This window comes from Cervus canadensis, chromosome 6 (assembly GCF_019320065.1).
Source record: "Cervus canadensis isolate Bull #8, Minnesota chromosome 6, ASM1932006v1, whole genome shotgun sequence".
Lineage (NCBI taxonomy): Eukaryota > Metazoa > Chordata > Mammalia > Artiodactyla > Cervidae > Cervus > Cervus canadensis.
Genome location: NC_057391.1, coordinates 36,570,078 through 36,587,476, shown reverse-complemented (window position 1 = coordinate 36,587,476; position 17,399 = coordinate 36,570,078). Strand labels below are relative to the sequence as shown.

General features: G+C 41.3%; 1 protein-coding gene across 2 annotated transcripts in view; it reads right to left on the bottom strand.

Annotated features, from left to right (window-relative positions):
- The window catches only part of EIF2AK4 (eukaryotic translation initiation factor 2 alpha kinase 4), a 100,682-nt gene extending 87,141 nt beyond the window's left edge, over nucleotides 1-13,541 (bottom strand). For both annotated transcript variants that reach the window (XM_043471439.1, XM_043471438.1), the window contains exon 1: nucleotides 13,319-13,541. In XM_043471439.1, the coding sequence (XP_043327374.1) occupies nucleotides 13,319-13,462 (144 nt within the window). In that variant the 5' untranslated portion in view covers nucleotides 13,463-13,541. The remainder of the gene's footprint in view (nucleotides 1-13,318) is intronic.
- Nucleotides 13,542-17,399: the final 3,858 nt, after the last annotated feature.

The window sequence follows — 17,399 nt, the reverse complement described above, 5'->3', positions numbered from 1 at the left end:
TCTTCTAAAACTGTGTATGCTTTCAACCGTTTTTCCCCAAATAACTACATATTCCATTATCCTTTATTTATATATGCTCTTCCCAAAAAGGATTTGAGGCAGTTTAGATAATTTATAAATACAAACCTACCAACTCTGTGAGGTAGGTGTCATCTCCACTTTATAGACAAGGCGGTTCAGGCTCAAAGTTTCTCCCCCATGAACACAGAGTGGCAAGGCTGGACTTCAAATCCAACTAAGACAACTAAACCTGTGTCTTTCCCATCAGCCCTCCCTTGTTAACACCAATCCTGAGTTGCTGGATTGCTAGACTAAGGAGCTGAAAGGAGCTGAAGCTTGCCTTTGCCTTGGAATGTCCAGGCAGCCAGAGCAAAAAGAGAAATGTGGCCTTTATCAGAAAAGAGAAAGCATAAAAATTCTTCCAAGAGCGACAAAGTATTGAGAAACATTAAATTCTGACACAACATGAACCTTACTTGTGGCACTCTGAAGTATACAGTCAGCTGTGTATATAAAATACATAAGCTTGGTTTTCATTTATAATAATCCTTGATTTTTTTAAAAAAGCTACTGTAAAAATTCAGTCTGTGTTGGTGGCAAAGGAGAGGGAAGAAGGTGGATTTGAGATAAAGCTGACAGAGAGACTGGGCCCTGAAAGAGGAAACCAGAAGGCTAGTGTCTTGTAGATCTCTAGCTCCTTGATGCAGAGTAGGATGAGGAAAGAGGACATCCACTGAGAGGAAACACAAGGACTGCAGGTGGCCATGCCAAGAGCAGACCCTGGTATGAGAGGAGTGGATGTTGGGTGAGGATGAGACCACAGCAAGTCTATGACAACTCTTTCAAGGAGGTGTTGGTTTGAGTTAAATTAAAGGAGACAGGAAGTGGGGCCATAGACTGGAGGTGCAGGGTGAAATCAAGGGATAATTTTATTTTGTTCTGTTTTAAAGAAGAGAGATACTACAGAGTATGAGGATGTTGATGGAAATATTATGGAAGAGTGGGAAGGAGACCAAATTAGGATCTGAAGTTGATGGATCCTGGGCAGAACAGAAACAGGCTAGACTGACTGGAGGAGGGGCTCTCCTAGAATGACAGGAAGATGTGAGGGGAAAAAAAAAAGCAGGTAGAGGCGGCTTTCCTCTGAAGATCTTCACAGGAGTGAGAATGAAACTGAACCTGTTAGATTCCCAGTTTTCTGTTTCCTCTTCAATCAAGACAGGCTGGCTGTTATCTGCTTTACATTTCAGATAGAATTTAACAGGGCAAGCATTTATTTGCTAAAAGCAGCAACAATACCAATTCTCACTTGCTAAGAAGGAAAGGACAAACAATTACTTTGACCAGTCTCCTAAACAGCCTCACTTCTGGAAAAGCTTTTCAGTATGGAAATTTTCAAACAAAGCTGATAATGATATAATGAACTCCATGTGCTTACCAGCCAGTTTCAATAATGACCCAATTGCGGCCAATCTTGTGTATCTATGTGTGCCCTATCCCCACGTGCCATGTTGGGTCATTTTGAAGTAAACACTATCAACCAGTCTTTGCCTGTGTTATTATTATTCACTTCCCAACATCAATCCAATGAAGTAGAAAAAGGTATATGTCTCCATTTTAGAGATGTAAAAACTAAGAGAAAGGCTAATTAGACAGACTCAAAATTTCACCAATGCTTTCTACACCAGGTCGAATCTTTAGAGATTTCTCATCTCATAGGCTGCAAATTTTAGAGAGACACTACAGTCACCAACTTACACTTTTGTCAAGAAAATCCTTTTTTGCTCCCTCTGTACTGTAGATATCACTTTAGCAAATAGAGAATATTTTAGTACCAAAAGTAGGAGAAAAGTACAAAAACAGAATAAAGTGTAGTAAATTTAGCTTATATTACTATATCTTCACATATAAATTATTCTGCCTTTCATTTTCTAATTTGGCTGAAGACCAACGAAAACTATATTTTAGAATGCAGATGGGGATACTGCTGTAAGTCCATACTGACCCACATAGCTTAAAGAGTCAAAATAAATATGAAAGTAAGAATATATACACACACACACATATATACATATCTGTAACTGAGTCACGTTGCTGTAGGGCAGAAATTAACACAATGTTGCTAATCAACTATACTTTAATAAATTAAAAAAAAAATGGGAAATGCCATAGAGATAATCTTCTTGAAGTAAAATATCCAAGACCCTGCAGGCCCAAGGAGAAAGAGGTGGAAGCCAAGGTGTTAAAACACAAGCACAGTATCTAGGAGCAATAGCAGATTTTCTGTTTTGAAGCAACAACATTGCAGTAGTCTTCTACAAATGAAAGGAGCAAGAGTCACTAACTACTAATATATAAGCAAGTTGTGTAAGTAGAAACTACGAATGCAACCAAGGGATGGACTTTCCTGGGCTCGGTATAGAGATAAACTTGTAACAGACAACATGTGCCACAGGAAGGGGGTTATCTCCGCACACATAAGATAACAAATTTGGTTTAGCATTCCCTTTTCTCTTTATGCAGGAAGTGCAGTGTGTACCTGAAAGTAACTGACCTTCTCAGCAAACAGTACAGGGAGGCCCCCATTTCATGTCTGAAGTCACTAGAACAGAAGCCAGCTTCAGAAAAGAGAGGCCATTGGGAGACTACACATTTTGAGGATATTCTTTACAAAGTGAAAGTCAAAGTCGCTCAGTCGTGTCTGACTCTTTGTGATCCCATGGACCATACAGTATACGGATTCTCCAGGCCAGAATACTAGAGTGGGTAGCCTTTCCCTTCTCCAGGGGATCCTCCCAACCCAGGTCTCCCACACTGCGGGTGGATTCTTTACCAGCTGGGCCACAAGGGAAGCCCAAGAATACGGCAGTGGGTAGCCTATCTCTTTCTAGGGGATCTTCAGGATCCAGGAATTGAACCAGGGTCTCCTGCATTGCAGGCGGATTCTTTACCAACTGAGCTATCAGGGAAGCCCATACCATTCTTTACTAAAGGGGATGCTTAAGGTGATGCTTAAGAAGGAACAATGAATCAAGGTAAAGACTGGAAGGCATCAGGGAAGGAGGTCTCTCTCAGTCACCAGGGGATCACCAGGCAGAACATCAGTATATAAAACAATGGCCTAAAAAAGTGGTTGCTGCTGCTAAGTCGCTTCAGTTGTGTCCAACTCTGTGCGACCCCATAGACGGCAGCACACCAGGCTCCCCTGTCCCTGGGATTCTCCAGGCAAGAACACTGGAGTGGGTTGCCATTTCCTTCTCCAAAAAAAGTGGTTAGGATCCTGCAAACATTCCTGGGCTGACCCAGCCTTAGGACAAATGCAAGTCTAGTGTTCTAGTTACTTCTACCGCCCAGCAACACTAGCAGGACCACGGTGATAATAGTGGTGAGCTCAGATAATGCCAAAGCAAACTCTGAGGAAAGCGTTCGGATACAAAGTGAAGACACTCCTGGATGCCTAAAGGTTTCAGCTTTAGGAAATGTATGAGTCCAGTTATGGTGGTTTGGATGAAGGAACAGACCCAGGGATGCTGATGAACGACTTATGTTGGACAAAAATCTAACAACTTGTCTGGTTCTGAGTACCAAGTGAGACCAACCCAAACAGCAGGACATTGAAGCTACCAGGTGACTAGCTACTTCTAAAGCTTTCGTCTTTGGCTGACAGCTTGACTGGGCCAGAATGATATTCCTCCTCATGAAGCATAGACTTTGGTGTACTGTTTTCCCAATATCCACTCTCCTTTTATTTCTTTGTAATAGAATCCTCAATTTTTTTAGCTGAATACATTTCCCCAACTCGTCTGCAGCTCAGTGTAGCTACTGGATTAATTTAAAGCAAGTAATATGAAAGACTCATTTGAAAAGACCCTGATGCTGGGAAGGATTGAAGGCAGGAGGAGAAGGGGACGACAGAGGATGAGATGGTTGGATAGCATCACTGACTCAATGGACATGAGTTTGGGTGAACTCTGGGAGTTGGTGATGGACAGGGAGGCCTGGCGTGCTGCAGTCCATGGGATCACAAAGAGTGGGATACGCCTGAGTGACTGAACGAACTGAATATGAAAGAACGGTAAGATACAATTTTCAGGAAGTGACCTTTATTAAAAGAAAGGCATGAAGCTTTTTCATCCCTCTCTCCTTCCAGCTGGCTGGATTGCAGACATGATGACTGGAAGCTAGACAGCCATTTCAGACCATGTAGGGGGCAGTAAGGTTGGTAGAACAATAATTCAGAAAAAGCCCTCAGCTCGACTTTTACATATAAAAAAATAGACTTTGTTATTTAAAGTTTTCTGTCATATGTAGCTAAACTTAATTTTAACCAGCATAGGCTCACTGGGAAAAAAAAATGACAGTCAGGGAACAGTGCTTTCAGAGGTAAGAACAGAAAATTCAGCAAGCTTTTCTCAAGCAACCTGAGAGGCTCCCCTACATGTAAAGAGGCTCTTATGCAAAACATGTTTAGGATACCAAGCATTAGCTCATATTAGGACATTCAGAGATTCCTGGAACTGAACAGGATTTCATTAAAAAGTTCAAAAACCAAGATATATTAAAGATTAAGACTGGGTAGGGCATCTTCCATGCCTTTAGAAGATAAACTGTCATTAGAATTTAATATTGATAAAATCTTTGATCTAACCTGCACAAGGAGATAATGAATTCCTGGAAAAAATATTTGTAGACTGAAAAATACATAGTAAGGGATAAACAAAATTTTTTGAGAGCACGTAATGAGAGGAAAGCAATGCAGAACGTATTGTTACAAAATATACAAAATTCTACATGAGGAAAAAGATTTGTTTTGAAGATTGAAAATATAAGTGACAAGAAGCAGTCATGGAAAGAAGGCCACACTATAATGAAATATGAGAAAAACGCTTTTCAATGAGATCATGAAGTTGGATACTCGTCTGAAGTATAACACTGTCTACGGCCATGCCACCCTGAATGTGCCCGACCTCGTCTGAAGTATACTACTATACATGTACTCAGTTGCTCAGTTGTGTCTGATTCTTTGCAACTCCTGGTACTGTAGTCCACCAGGTTCTTCTGTTGATGGAATTTTCCAGGCAAGAATACTTGAGTGGGTTGCCATTTCCTTCTCCAGGAGCTCTTCTTGACCCAGGGATCAAACACACATCTCCTGCACTGGAAGGCAGATTCTTTACCACTGGGCCACATGGGAAGCCCTTTAATACTACAAAACAGTAAAAAAAAAAAAAAATCCTCGAGGTACAAAATGTGAATGAGTAATACAAACTCAGTCCTAAAATATGAAATGTAATACTCTAGACTAATTCCCACCAGAGTTAAAAAAAAAAGACATTAGCTCTTCAAGAAATAAACCCCAAGTACATTATTACACCCACAGGACTAGCAACGCTGACCCGGGGACCCTCTTTTCAGCAGACTACACACCACCTGGAGGAGTGCTGAGCCAGCGCCAGCAGAAACACCAGCTTCTCAGTCTCAATACGCTTCTCTTGGGTACCTCCTCACACTCACCCCAAAATAAACTGGTATAAGCATGTGTCTATTTCTGCTAAAAGTACTGAAATGAAGGATGAGTGTGTGCTCAGTTGTGTCCGACTCTTGGTGACCCCATGGACTATAGCCCACCAGGTTCCTCTGTCCATGGGATTTTTTAAGCAAGAATACTGGAGAGAGTTGCCATTTCTTCCTCTAAGGGATATTCCTGACCCAGGGATCAAACCCTCGTCTTCTGGGTCTCCTGCATTGCTGGTAGATGCTTTACCTGCTGAGCCATAAGACTGTTAAAAAGAATTTTATCGGCCATTCCACATAGGAGCACAACTTTTGGTTCCAAGGCATGAGGGTTAATGACAGCCTGTGATTAAAAGTCACTGGTTTACAAGATGAGTAGCAGAGTGAAGACAAGGTTTGGGAAATTAATTAAAAATACTAACACAAGAGGGAGAAGGATGGACTGAGAATTTGGGGTTAGCAGATACCAACTATTACGTAAACAACAAGGTCCTACTGTCTAGCACAATGAACTATATCCAATTTCCTAGGATAAAGCATAATGGCAAAGAATATTGAAAGAAGAATGTATCTACGTGTAAAACTGAGTCACTCTGGTGCACAGCAGAGACTGATACAACATTATAAACCAACGATAGTTAAAAAAAGAAAACCTAACACAATCTGCAATTAACCACGTAAACACACTAGACTATACACTTAAAAATTACGTTAGCGTATTTTATGTTATGTATTTTCATCCACAAGCATATAAAACAAGCTACACAATTCAAACCACTTTCAGGTGTTTGGTCTAGAATTGTTATCTAGACTCTGCTAGTCAAATCCCCCTTAAATTTTGATGACAAGACTCCGTTCAGCATGGCCCCATGTTTATTACTTGCTTCTGTTCTCATATCCCGTAATGTGGGAAAGAAATTAGTCTGTTTAAAAAAACAACAAATCTAGAAATAAAGTAACATGTGAAAGCTAGATAATCTGGGCAAGTCTTTAGTTTTAAGTCTGTAAAGATGCCCCAAACAAAACAATAATGATAGTAAAAGCTCTCAGTTACTTTCTGTAACTGACCTTATAAAAATCACCAAGCTCATTCATTCATCTTCTGTTCTCAAGCATCCGCCTATTTGTCAAATGGCCAAGAACAAAAAAAAACCAGCAAACTGCTAGATTCCTTAAAGTTTAATAATTATGACTCCATTTTAAATAAACATTAAAATATTCAAATCTGAGTTCTCCCCAAATTAAATACAAGTAATATAAGCGGAGGTGATGAATAGATTCAAGGGACTAGATCTGGTAGAGAGAGTGCCTGAAGAACTACAGACAGAGGTTTGTAAAGTTGTATAGGAGATGATGGCCAAAATCATCCCCAAGATAAAGAAATGCAAGAAGGCAAAGTGGTTGTCTGAGAAGGCCTTACAAGTTGCTGAGAAAAGAAGAAAGTGAAAGGCAAAGGAGAAAGGGAAAGATATTCCCAACTGAAGCAGAGTTCCAGAGAACAGCAAAGAGAGAGAGATACGAAAGCCTTCTTAACTGATTAATGCAAAAAAATAGAGGAAAACAATAGAATGGGAAAGACTAGAGATCTCTGAGAAAATTGGAGATACCAAGGGAACACTTCACGCAAAGATAGGCACAAAAAGGATAAAAATGGTAAGAACGTAACAGAAGCAGAAGAGATTAAGAAAAGGTGGCAAGAATACACAGAAGAACTGTACGAAAAAGATCTTCATGACCCAGATAACTATGATGGTGTGTTCACTCACCTAGGGCCAGACATCCTGGAGTGTGAAGTCAAGTGGGCCTTAGGAAGCATTGCTACAAACAAAGCTACTGGAAGTGACAGAATTCCAGCTGAGCTATTTCAAATCCTAAAAGATGATGCTGTTAAAGTGCTGCACTCATTATGCCAACAAACTTGGGAAATTCAGCAGTGGCCACAGGACCGGAAAAGGTCAGTTTTCATTCCAATCCCAAAGAAAGAGACTGCCGAAGAATGTTCAAATTACCGTACAACTGCACTCATTTCACATCCCAGCAAGATCATGCTCAAAAATCCTTCAAGCTAGGCTTCAGCAGTACATGAACCGGGAACTTCCAGATATACAAGTGGATTTGGAAAAGGCAGAAGAACCAGAGGTCAAATTGCCAACATATGCTGGACATAGAAGAAGCAAGAGAATTCCAAATAAACATGTACTTCTGCTTCACTGACTATGCTAAAGCCTCTGACTGTGTGGATCACAACAAACTGTGGAATATTCTTAACGAGATGGGAATATCCCTGAGGAACCTGTCTGTAGGACAAAAAGCAAGAGTTAGAACTGGATGTGGAACAACAGACTGGTTCAAAATTGGGAAAGAAGAACATCAAGGCTGTATATTGTTACCCTGCTTATTTAACTTATATGCAGAGTACATCATGCAAAATGCCAGGATGGATGAAGCACAAGCTGGAATCAAGACTGCCGGCAGAGGCAGAAATACCAACAACCTCACATATGCATATGACACCCCTTTAATGGCAGAAAGTGAAGAGGAACTACAGAGCCTCTTGATGAAGGTGAAAAAGGAGACTGAAAAATCTGGCTTAAAACTCAACATCCACAAAACCAAGATCATGCCATTTGGTCCTATCTCTTCATGGCAAATAGATGAGGAAAATGTGGAAACAGTGTCAGATTTCATTTTCTTGGGCTCCAAAATCACTGCAGATGGTGACTGCAGCCATGAAATTAAAAGACGCAGGCTCCTTGGAAGAATAGCTATGACAAACCTAGACAGTGTATTAAAAAGCAGAGACATCACTTTGCCAACAAAGTTCCGTCTAGTCAAGACTATGGTTTTTCTAGCAGTCATGTATGGATGTGAGTGCTAGACAATAAAAAAGGCTGATCACCTAACAATTGTTGCTTTCTAACTGTGGTGCTGGAGAAGACTCTTGAGAGTCCCTTGAACCACAAGGAGATTAAACCAGTCAATCCTTAAGGAAATCAACCCTGAATATTCATTGAAAGGACTGATGCTGAAGCTGAAGCTCCAATACTTTGGCCACCTGATGCAAAAAACTGACTCACCAGAAAAGACCCTGATGCTGGGAAAGAATGAAGGCTGGAGGAGAAGGGGGGCGACAGAGGACGAGATGGTTGGAAGACATCACTGACTCAACGGACATGAGTTTGAGCAAACTCAGGGAAACAGTGAAGGACAGAGAAGCCTGGCATGCTGCAGTTCATGGAGTCTCAAAGAGTCGGACAGGACTTAATGACTGCACAACAATAACAACATTATTACAGTAAAAATGCCAGTGTAATTTTTTAACCAGGCAAGTTGACTCTAAAGTTCATAATGAAAAATCAAAGTAAAATTAGTCAGGAATATTCTGTAAATGATGACTACATTAAATACTAAAGTTGGTTATAAATCTACAGTAATGAAAGTAATATGGTCACAGAACCTAAACAGATTTCTGGGATAGAGTGTCAAGAAATACACCCAAATACAGTTGGGAGTGGAAGCGGCGTCCCCTGCATTGCAGGCAGACTCTTTACCAGCTGAGCAACTAGGGAAGCGCATATCAAGCAAACAACCAAACAAAAAGTGAGAGCTGTTTACCAGGCAGTAGGCATGTAGGTGTGACCAACAGTGAGAGACTTTATTTTCTTGGGCTCCAAAATCACTGCAGATGATGACTGCAGCCATGAAATTAAAAGACGCTTGCTCCTTGGAAGAAAAACTATGACCAAACTAGACAGCATATTAAAAGGCAAAGACATTACTTTGCCAACCCAGGTCGGTCTAGTCAAAGCTATGGTATTTCCAGTAGTCATGTACGGATGCGAGAGCTGGACTATAAAGAAAGCTGAGTGCCGAAAAATTGATGCTTTTGAACTATGGTGTTGGAGAAGACTCTTGAGAGTCCCTTGGACTGCAAGGAGATCCAACCAGTCCATCCTAAAGGAAATCAGTCCTGAATATTCACTGGAAGGACTAATGCTGAAGCTGAAACTCCAATACTGTGGCCAACTGATGCAAAGAACCAACTCATTGGAAAAGACCCTGATGCTGGGAAAGACTGAAAGCAGGAGGAGAAGGGGAGGACAGAGGATGAGATGGCTGGATGGCATCACCAACATGATGGACATGAGTTTGAGTAGGCTCCAGGAGTTGGTGATGGACAGGGAAGCCTGGTGTGCTGCAGTCCACGGGGGTCACAGAGTCAGACACGACTGAGTGACTGAACTGAACTGAACTGATCCTTTTGAAGCCAGTCTACTCTTATGCAATGTAAAAGTGGCATTTCACATTAGTGGAAAAGACTCATACTCAGAGGTAAGAATTAAAAAAAAAAAAAGTTGAAGGAAGCTTTTTAAAAAGTCATGAAAGATTTAAAAGAAAGCCTTGAAGAATTCATTTTTGGTAACATTGGAGCAGGGAAAAAACCACCACAGGGACCATGTAACAACAATAAAGAAAAAAAGATCACTTTGACTATATTGACTATAAGTTTTTAAAAACTGCATAAATTACCTAAATATCAAAATGCATAATCGTTAGGGAAAAATATTTTCAATATAATAACCTAAAATGCTAATTTTCTTAACATATAAATGGTATGCCTCAGGATATAAATAGCTCTGACAAATGAATGAGAAAATAGACAACAGAGTGTAAAAATAAACAACATCAAAAAGTTCACAGAAAAAAACCATGGCTTACAGACAAAGGTGGTCCTAATAACTTATAACTAAAGAAGTAAACATGTTTCATCTATTTATTGGCAAAGATGAAAAAGTCGGACACCTACAATGTTGGTGAATATGTAGGTAAAGAAGTACTTATACACCACTGTATAAGTGGGCCCAGAAACAGAAGCAAGGTTTTAGGAGGGAGGTTTGTAATAGCTGTCAAATTATAAATGAGCAGGCCTTTGGCTGACAGAAAATTAGCCAAGATAATTAAGTTAACAATACATTTATAACTTCAGAGGATATTCTATTTTAAACTAGCAGTGTCCAAACTTTAGTATGTAAAACAATTTTTAGCATGTATTCCCAAAGTGTTTATTTATTAATGATATATATATATATATGTATATATATATATATATGTGCTACCAAACTCTACATTATAATACATCTCACCAAAAGAAGTTTAAAAAACTTCAGATGTTTAAGAAATTAAAGTTTACTCAGGTCAATAATCCTGAGCTGAATTTACTGGCAGCAAATTTGGCCTGAACTGACATGAGGCTATTAATAGTCTTTACACATCCCACTGAGGGTGAACGCTTGAATATTCACAAGTTTCACTGCGCTTGATTCTGGATGCTGCTCCAGACATTGAGGGAAAGAAAGTGAAGTTGCTCAGTCGTGTCCAACTCTTTGCAACCCCATGAACTGTAGCCTACCACGCTCCTCCGTCCATGGAATTTTCCAGGAAACAGTGCTGGAGTGGGTTGCCATTTCCTTCCCCAGGGGATCTTCCCAACCCAGGGATCGAACCCAGGTCTTCCGCATTGCAGGCAGACGTTTTAACATCTTTACCACCAGGGAAGCCATTGAGGGAGGTACTAGATAAGTATGGAATGTGCACACATGGCCAAGAACACAAACACTTCTGAATTCTGAAACCTATCAAGCCTCAGGGTTTGGATAAAGGATTGTGGACTTGAATAATCTTCCTCTAAAGACTGGCAAGTAAAAAGTACCTGTTGAATGATTACATTTTTTTTTTTTTTTTGAAGGAGGAGGAGCTAAGATGGCGGAGGAATAAGATGGGGAGACCACATTTTCCCCCACAAATTCATCAAAAGATCATATGAACGCTGAGCAAACTCCACAAAACAACTTCTGATCGCTAGCAGAGGACATCAGGCGCCCAGAAAAGCAGCCCACTGTCTTCGAAAAGAGGTAGGACAAAATATAAAAGATAAAAAGAGAGACAATAGAGTTAGGGACAGAGATCCGTCCAGGGAAGGGAGTCTTAATAGAGGAAGTTTCCAAACACCAGGAAACCCTCTCACTGGCGGGTGTGGGGGAAGTTTTCGAATCTTGGAGGGCAACCTAACTGGGAGGAAAAATTAACTTTTTTTTTTAATTGAAGTATAGTTGATTTACAATGTTGTGTTAATTTCTGCTGCACAGCCGAGTGACTCAGTTATACACATATATACACTCTTTATATTCTTTTCCATTATGTTTTATCCCAGGATACTGAATAAAGTTCCCTGTGCTATACAGGAGGATTTTGTTGTTTATCCATTCTATATGTAATAGTTTGCATCTACTAACCCCAGACTCCTAGTTTACCCCTTCCCCATCCCTTCCCTCTTGGCAACCACAAGTCTGTTCTCTATGTTGAATGACTACCTTCTGATTCATCCTTATGATTACCAATTAGCTGCTTGTGGGGCCTAGCAAAGTGTTAAGGATATTTGCCCATGTACCTCAGGGTACAGCTATCTGAATTCTTCTACCTGCCTCTTACAGTCTTGGTTTTTATTTACTATACTATCTTGTTATAAAGGCCACCAGCCATAAATTGAGATTATCAGTATCCCCACAAGCAGTTCCTTGTTCTTTTCTGTTTTCTTGCAGTCTTAGGACCAGATAATTAAGCTGTGTAAACTAAATACACTGTCTCTGAATGAAGTCTTAGGAGCTTTTATTGAGTACCAATGTACACTTTGTGACACATATTTTAGTTACACTTCCTGGTTCTCAAGGGAACTGAGAAGTTACCAGATCACCAGAAAGTTACCTTATTATTTTAAGTATGTATAAGGGGACTATTAGCGTTTCTACTATTTCAGTCTTAAAATAACTCTTGAAATTAAGTACTAGGAAAGTAAGCTCCCTGAAGGATGAGGGTTTGGTTTGGTTTGTGCTGGCCTATATTCCAAATACCTAGAACAATAAATAGTTAAGGAAGGAACACATTGGGTGAGAGGGAGAATATTTGGCCCTGACAGCTCCAGGAGATCCCAGATCTTCAGCAAATCCTGCATGTGCTAATAAAGTGCATGTGGTAAAATGCCAAGACTTAAAGGCAGATGAAGAAAGGTACTACTTTTTGAAAAATACTGTAGATAACAATAGTTTGGTAGATAATGCTTCAAGGATGAGAGAAAAACTGTATCAGCAGCTTAAAATGTGTCATATTTCCAGACAAAAAGGAAACTATTTTAGCCAAATGCCGTTTTAAAAGGTTTGGACTCAGCACACTCCCTCTTCATTACAGCTAAGAAGAATATATTCCATACTCTTGAAGGAAAGCACAGAGGAAAGTTCCTCCACACCGCAAAACACAGTGAGGATGCCTGAGGAGTACAGGGTAATTACACGGGTAACAGTTCTGAACACATACCGGAGGGTGAGACTTCTGATTAAGGACATCAGTAAGATCTGTGCAAGAGCCCTCAAAGCGTTCCCAAAGTTGCAATGGGTCCCCATGAATGCGCTGTGGTATCAAATCCAAAGAGACAAGACAGTAAGGAGGCAGGTATGTTATGGAATGTCAGGGGGAATAAGAAGCAAGGCCAGGTAAGACGAGAGCCGATTTAGGGGAAAGGCTGTAAGAGAACTTGTCCCAGGCAGGGGTTCCGGAGACCCGCCGTGCGGTTGCGGGTGCAAGGACAAAAAGTGAGAGCGGGTGGTCGCGAGGGATGAAAGAACTCCAGAATCCGAAGTGGGGGTCGGGTGTTCGCTTCCGGCAAGGCCGGGCGGGCCTAGCCGCGGTAGACCGCGCCAAGGGAGGCTGGGCCGCAGCACGCCAGCCCCGACCAGACACGCCAAGTTCCTACCCGTCCGCGCACGTCCGGCCGCAGGTCCTGGAAGTCGGCGCCATAGATGGCCTCCAGGGCCTGCAGCTCGTGGTCCTGTCGTTGCGGGTAGCTCTCCGGCGGCTCGTCCCGGCCACGCCCGGGGGCCCCGCGGCCCCCGGCCATAGCAGTGCGCTGAGCCAGGCAGAACGGCCTGGCGGTAGCGGGTGGGCCCCAGGCTCCACTCCGGGGGCGGGATCGCGGGCGGGGCTTCTAGCCGGGGCGGGCCTTCTAGCCGGGGCGGGCCTGGGGCGAGGCTCCGAACCGGAGGCGGGGTCAGGGATGAGGTTAGGGGCTCTACGCTAGTGGGAAGGATCCGAGCAGGAGCGCCACGCCCGCAGTGGGCGTGTTGGCGGGGCGCTGAGTCGGGGGCCCGGTCGGATTTGAGGTGGGTCCCTCCGGCACGAAGACTAATCTAGTACGGCTGTGTGCTCAGTCGTGTCCGACTCTTTGCGACCCCATGGACTGTAGCCCATCAGGCTCCTCTGTCCGTGGGACGTTCCAGACAAGAATACTGGAGCGGGTTGCCATCTCCTTCTCCAAGCTAGTACTGTTAGCGCGCTAACAGCTGTGGTGTGTGAGCGAACCTGCGGGAGTTTGGCCTACATTTTTCCGGGGGAACCTGAGCGGAGGAACTTGCAGAAACAAGAGAGATCAGATTAATCAGAATGGAATGATAATGCCAAAGGTTATGGTTTTCACGAAATAAGTCTCTAACAAGTGGCTGTTGGAACTCCTTTACTCTTGAAAGGGTAAGAGACGAAACAACAGTCAGACTTTGATGGATTTTCCAGCCGCTTTGACTCACCTTAAGCCTTCCCAGAAGACGACCACGAGTAAAAATTGTGACCAATACTCCTTCGTCCCTGTTTTATAACCTCACACTCGTCCCCTTAATCATAGATTCAACATCGTAGTGCATGTTCTTTGTCCCTGTCTGCCCACCCTGTACCACCATGCAGTTTCAACTGAAAATGTTGTTCTACTCAGACATCTTATGAGCAACATTCCCAGGAAGAGAATTCCATTGCTTGCCCAGTTTGCTTGATGTAAATTTAAGAGGTCTCTCTGCTGTGTCCTGTCTCCAATCATATTTTTTCAAGTTTATAAAATAACCTATCTACCTGGACTTGTCATTGCATTTCATCTTCAGTTGGCTACTAATGCTGCATATTGATTTAGAATAATCATATCATTACCTCAAGTTAGAGTTAAGTGACATTTCCTTCTGTCTACCTTGCTTACCCATATGTGTGTTGTATTAAGGCGCTTCAGTCCTGTCCGACTCTTTGTGACCCTATGGGCTGTAGCCCACCAGGCTCCTCTGTCCACGGGAATCTCCAGGCAAGAATATTGAAGTGGGTGGCCATTTACTCCTCCAGGGAATCTTCCCTATCCAGGGATTGAACCCACGTCTCTTAGGGCTCTTGCATTGGCAGGCGCGTTTTTTAAGGGTAGCGCTACCTGGGCTTACCACTATGTTTCTGTTGTTGTTGTTGTCGTGCCCGACCCTTTGCAACCCCACGGACTGAAGCCCACCAGGCTCCTCTGTCTATGGGACTTTCCAAGCAAGGATACCGGAGTGGGTTGCCATTTCCTTCTCCATATACTGTTTGCTAAATAATGATTATTTAATTTTCTTGCTGTCATCTATATACTCAATTTGGGCCAGATAATACAAGGCACTAGTCTGACCGAAGGCCCCTTCAAATCTTCCCTCCCTGGGGGACCTGTTTGTTTTTCTTCCAGTGATGCCTGTCTAGGTAAAGAGCACCACCGCCTCCCCAACCCAACCCAAGTAAGAGTAATCCTGGACATCGAGAGAGTTGCCATTTCTTTCATTCATCCACTTCACTCTATCCCAATGACACTAACTTGGTTCGGTCATCATAATCTCTTCCCTGGATGACTTCAGCAGTTGGGAAACTAGTCAGTGCTTTCATTCTTGCCCCACTTTAAGCCATTCTTCCTATTGCAGCCAAAGTAATGTTTCTAAGTAAAAAATATGGTCACATCACTCCAATCCCTAAAATCCTTCCATTTAAAAAAATTACAGTACTCTTAATTACGGAAATTTTCACACATACATTAAAAGCAGAGGAAATATTATCACCTGCCTGTACTCGTCACCCAGTTTCAACAAATTTCGATATCTTGCCAATCTTATTTAATTTCTCCCCTCTTCTCAGCCCCTAACACACACACACACACACACACACACACACACACACCTTCCTAGGAATGAATCTCAAAGAAAATTTCAGATATCATTCTTTCTATAAACACTTAGGTACATATCTCTAACAGATAAGGATATTTTACAAAGATAACATAATACTATCCTTACACCCTAAAAAATAAAAATTGCTTAGCATAATTTAATATCCAATTTATGTTCAAAATTCTCCATCTGTCTAAAATTAGAATCTGTACTGGATGCTGGACCTATAAACATATTTTCAGAACAATCAGCAAAATTTGAAGAGGGTCTTGTGGATTAGACAGCAGTATTATATCAGTGTTAATTTCCTGACTTTAATGGTTGTCCTGTGGTCAAATAGAAAATGTCCTTGTTATTAGGAAATTTCCACTCAAACCTTAAGGGGTTATTACATTTCCAATTATCTCCCAAGTGATAGAAAATAGAGGCATGATAAATCAAGCGTAGCTGTCAACCACTGGGGGATTTAGGTGGAGGACATATGAGAATTCTTCAAATAATTCTTATCTTTTATGTAAGTCTGAAATTATTTCAAAGTCAAAATTTCACAACAACAGCAACAACAAAAAACTTGGCAAGCTGTTTTCCAAAGTGGGCATTCCCACCAGTTTATGAGAATTCTTGTTAGTCTACATCTTTGCCAATAATTGTTAAATTTAAAAAATTGTAATTGGTGTGTGGTAATATCTCATTGTGCCTTAATTTACATTTTCCTGATGATAAATAATGTTTGTCAGCTTTTCATGTGCTTATTTGTCATTCATATATCTTGCCTGTTCACACCTTTTGCTCATTTTACAAATTAGGTTGTTTGTTTTCTTGTTATTGAGTTTTGAGAATCCTTTATATATTCTGAAGTAAGTCCATTATCAGATATGTAATTTGCAAAGATTTTCTTCCAGTCTGTGGCTTGCCTTTTTATTTTCTTAACAATGTTTTACAAAGAGAATAGTTCTTAGTTTTGAGGGAGTTCGGTTTGTCAGTTTTTATCTTTCATGAATCATGTTTTATCGTCCTATCCAAGACATTTTTGCCTAACTTGAAGTCACAAAGATTTTCCTCCATGTATTCATCTAGAACTTTTGTTGTTCTTGGTTTTTCATTTAGGCCTATCATGAGTTTTAGTTAAAGTGTTAAACATATACCGACCATATGACTAGGGATTTATTTATCAAAGAGAAATGAGAGCACATGTCCATATAAAGACTTGTAATTGAATGTTCATAGCCCTTAATCACCAAACTGAAAACAAAAAGTGATGGACAAATTGAGGTAAAAACAAACTGAGATGTATCAATAAAATCAACAGAACACTATTCAGCAATAAAAAGAAATATGCTATGTATAGTAATAACATGGATGAATCTCAAAATAATTTTGCTGAGAGAATCCAGACAAAAGAGTACATACTGTATGATCCCACTTACACAAAATTCTAAGAACAAATAAACTTAGAGATAGAAAGAAGGTAAGCGATTGCCCGGGGTTAGGATGACAGAGGTGAGCCACAGGAAGGGATTCCAGAAGAATGGAGTAATGGATATATTCATTATCTTAATTATGATGATAATTTCACAGGTGTTTGCATATATCAAAACTGATCAAACTGTACAAAATGTGCAATTTATTGTATGTCAGTTATACCCTTCCCAGGAGTGTTAGTGGTAAAGAACCCACCTCCCAGTTCAGGAGATGCAAGAGACTCGGGTTCGATCCCTGGGTTGGGAAGATCCCCTGGAGACGGCATGGCAACTCACTCCAGTATTCATGCCTGGAGACTCCCATGGACAGAGGAACCTGGTGGGGTACAGTCCAAGGGATCACAAAGAGTCAGACACAACT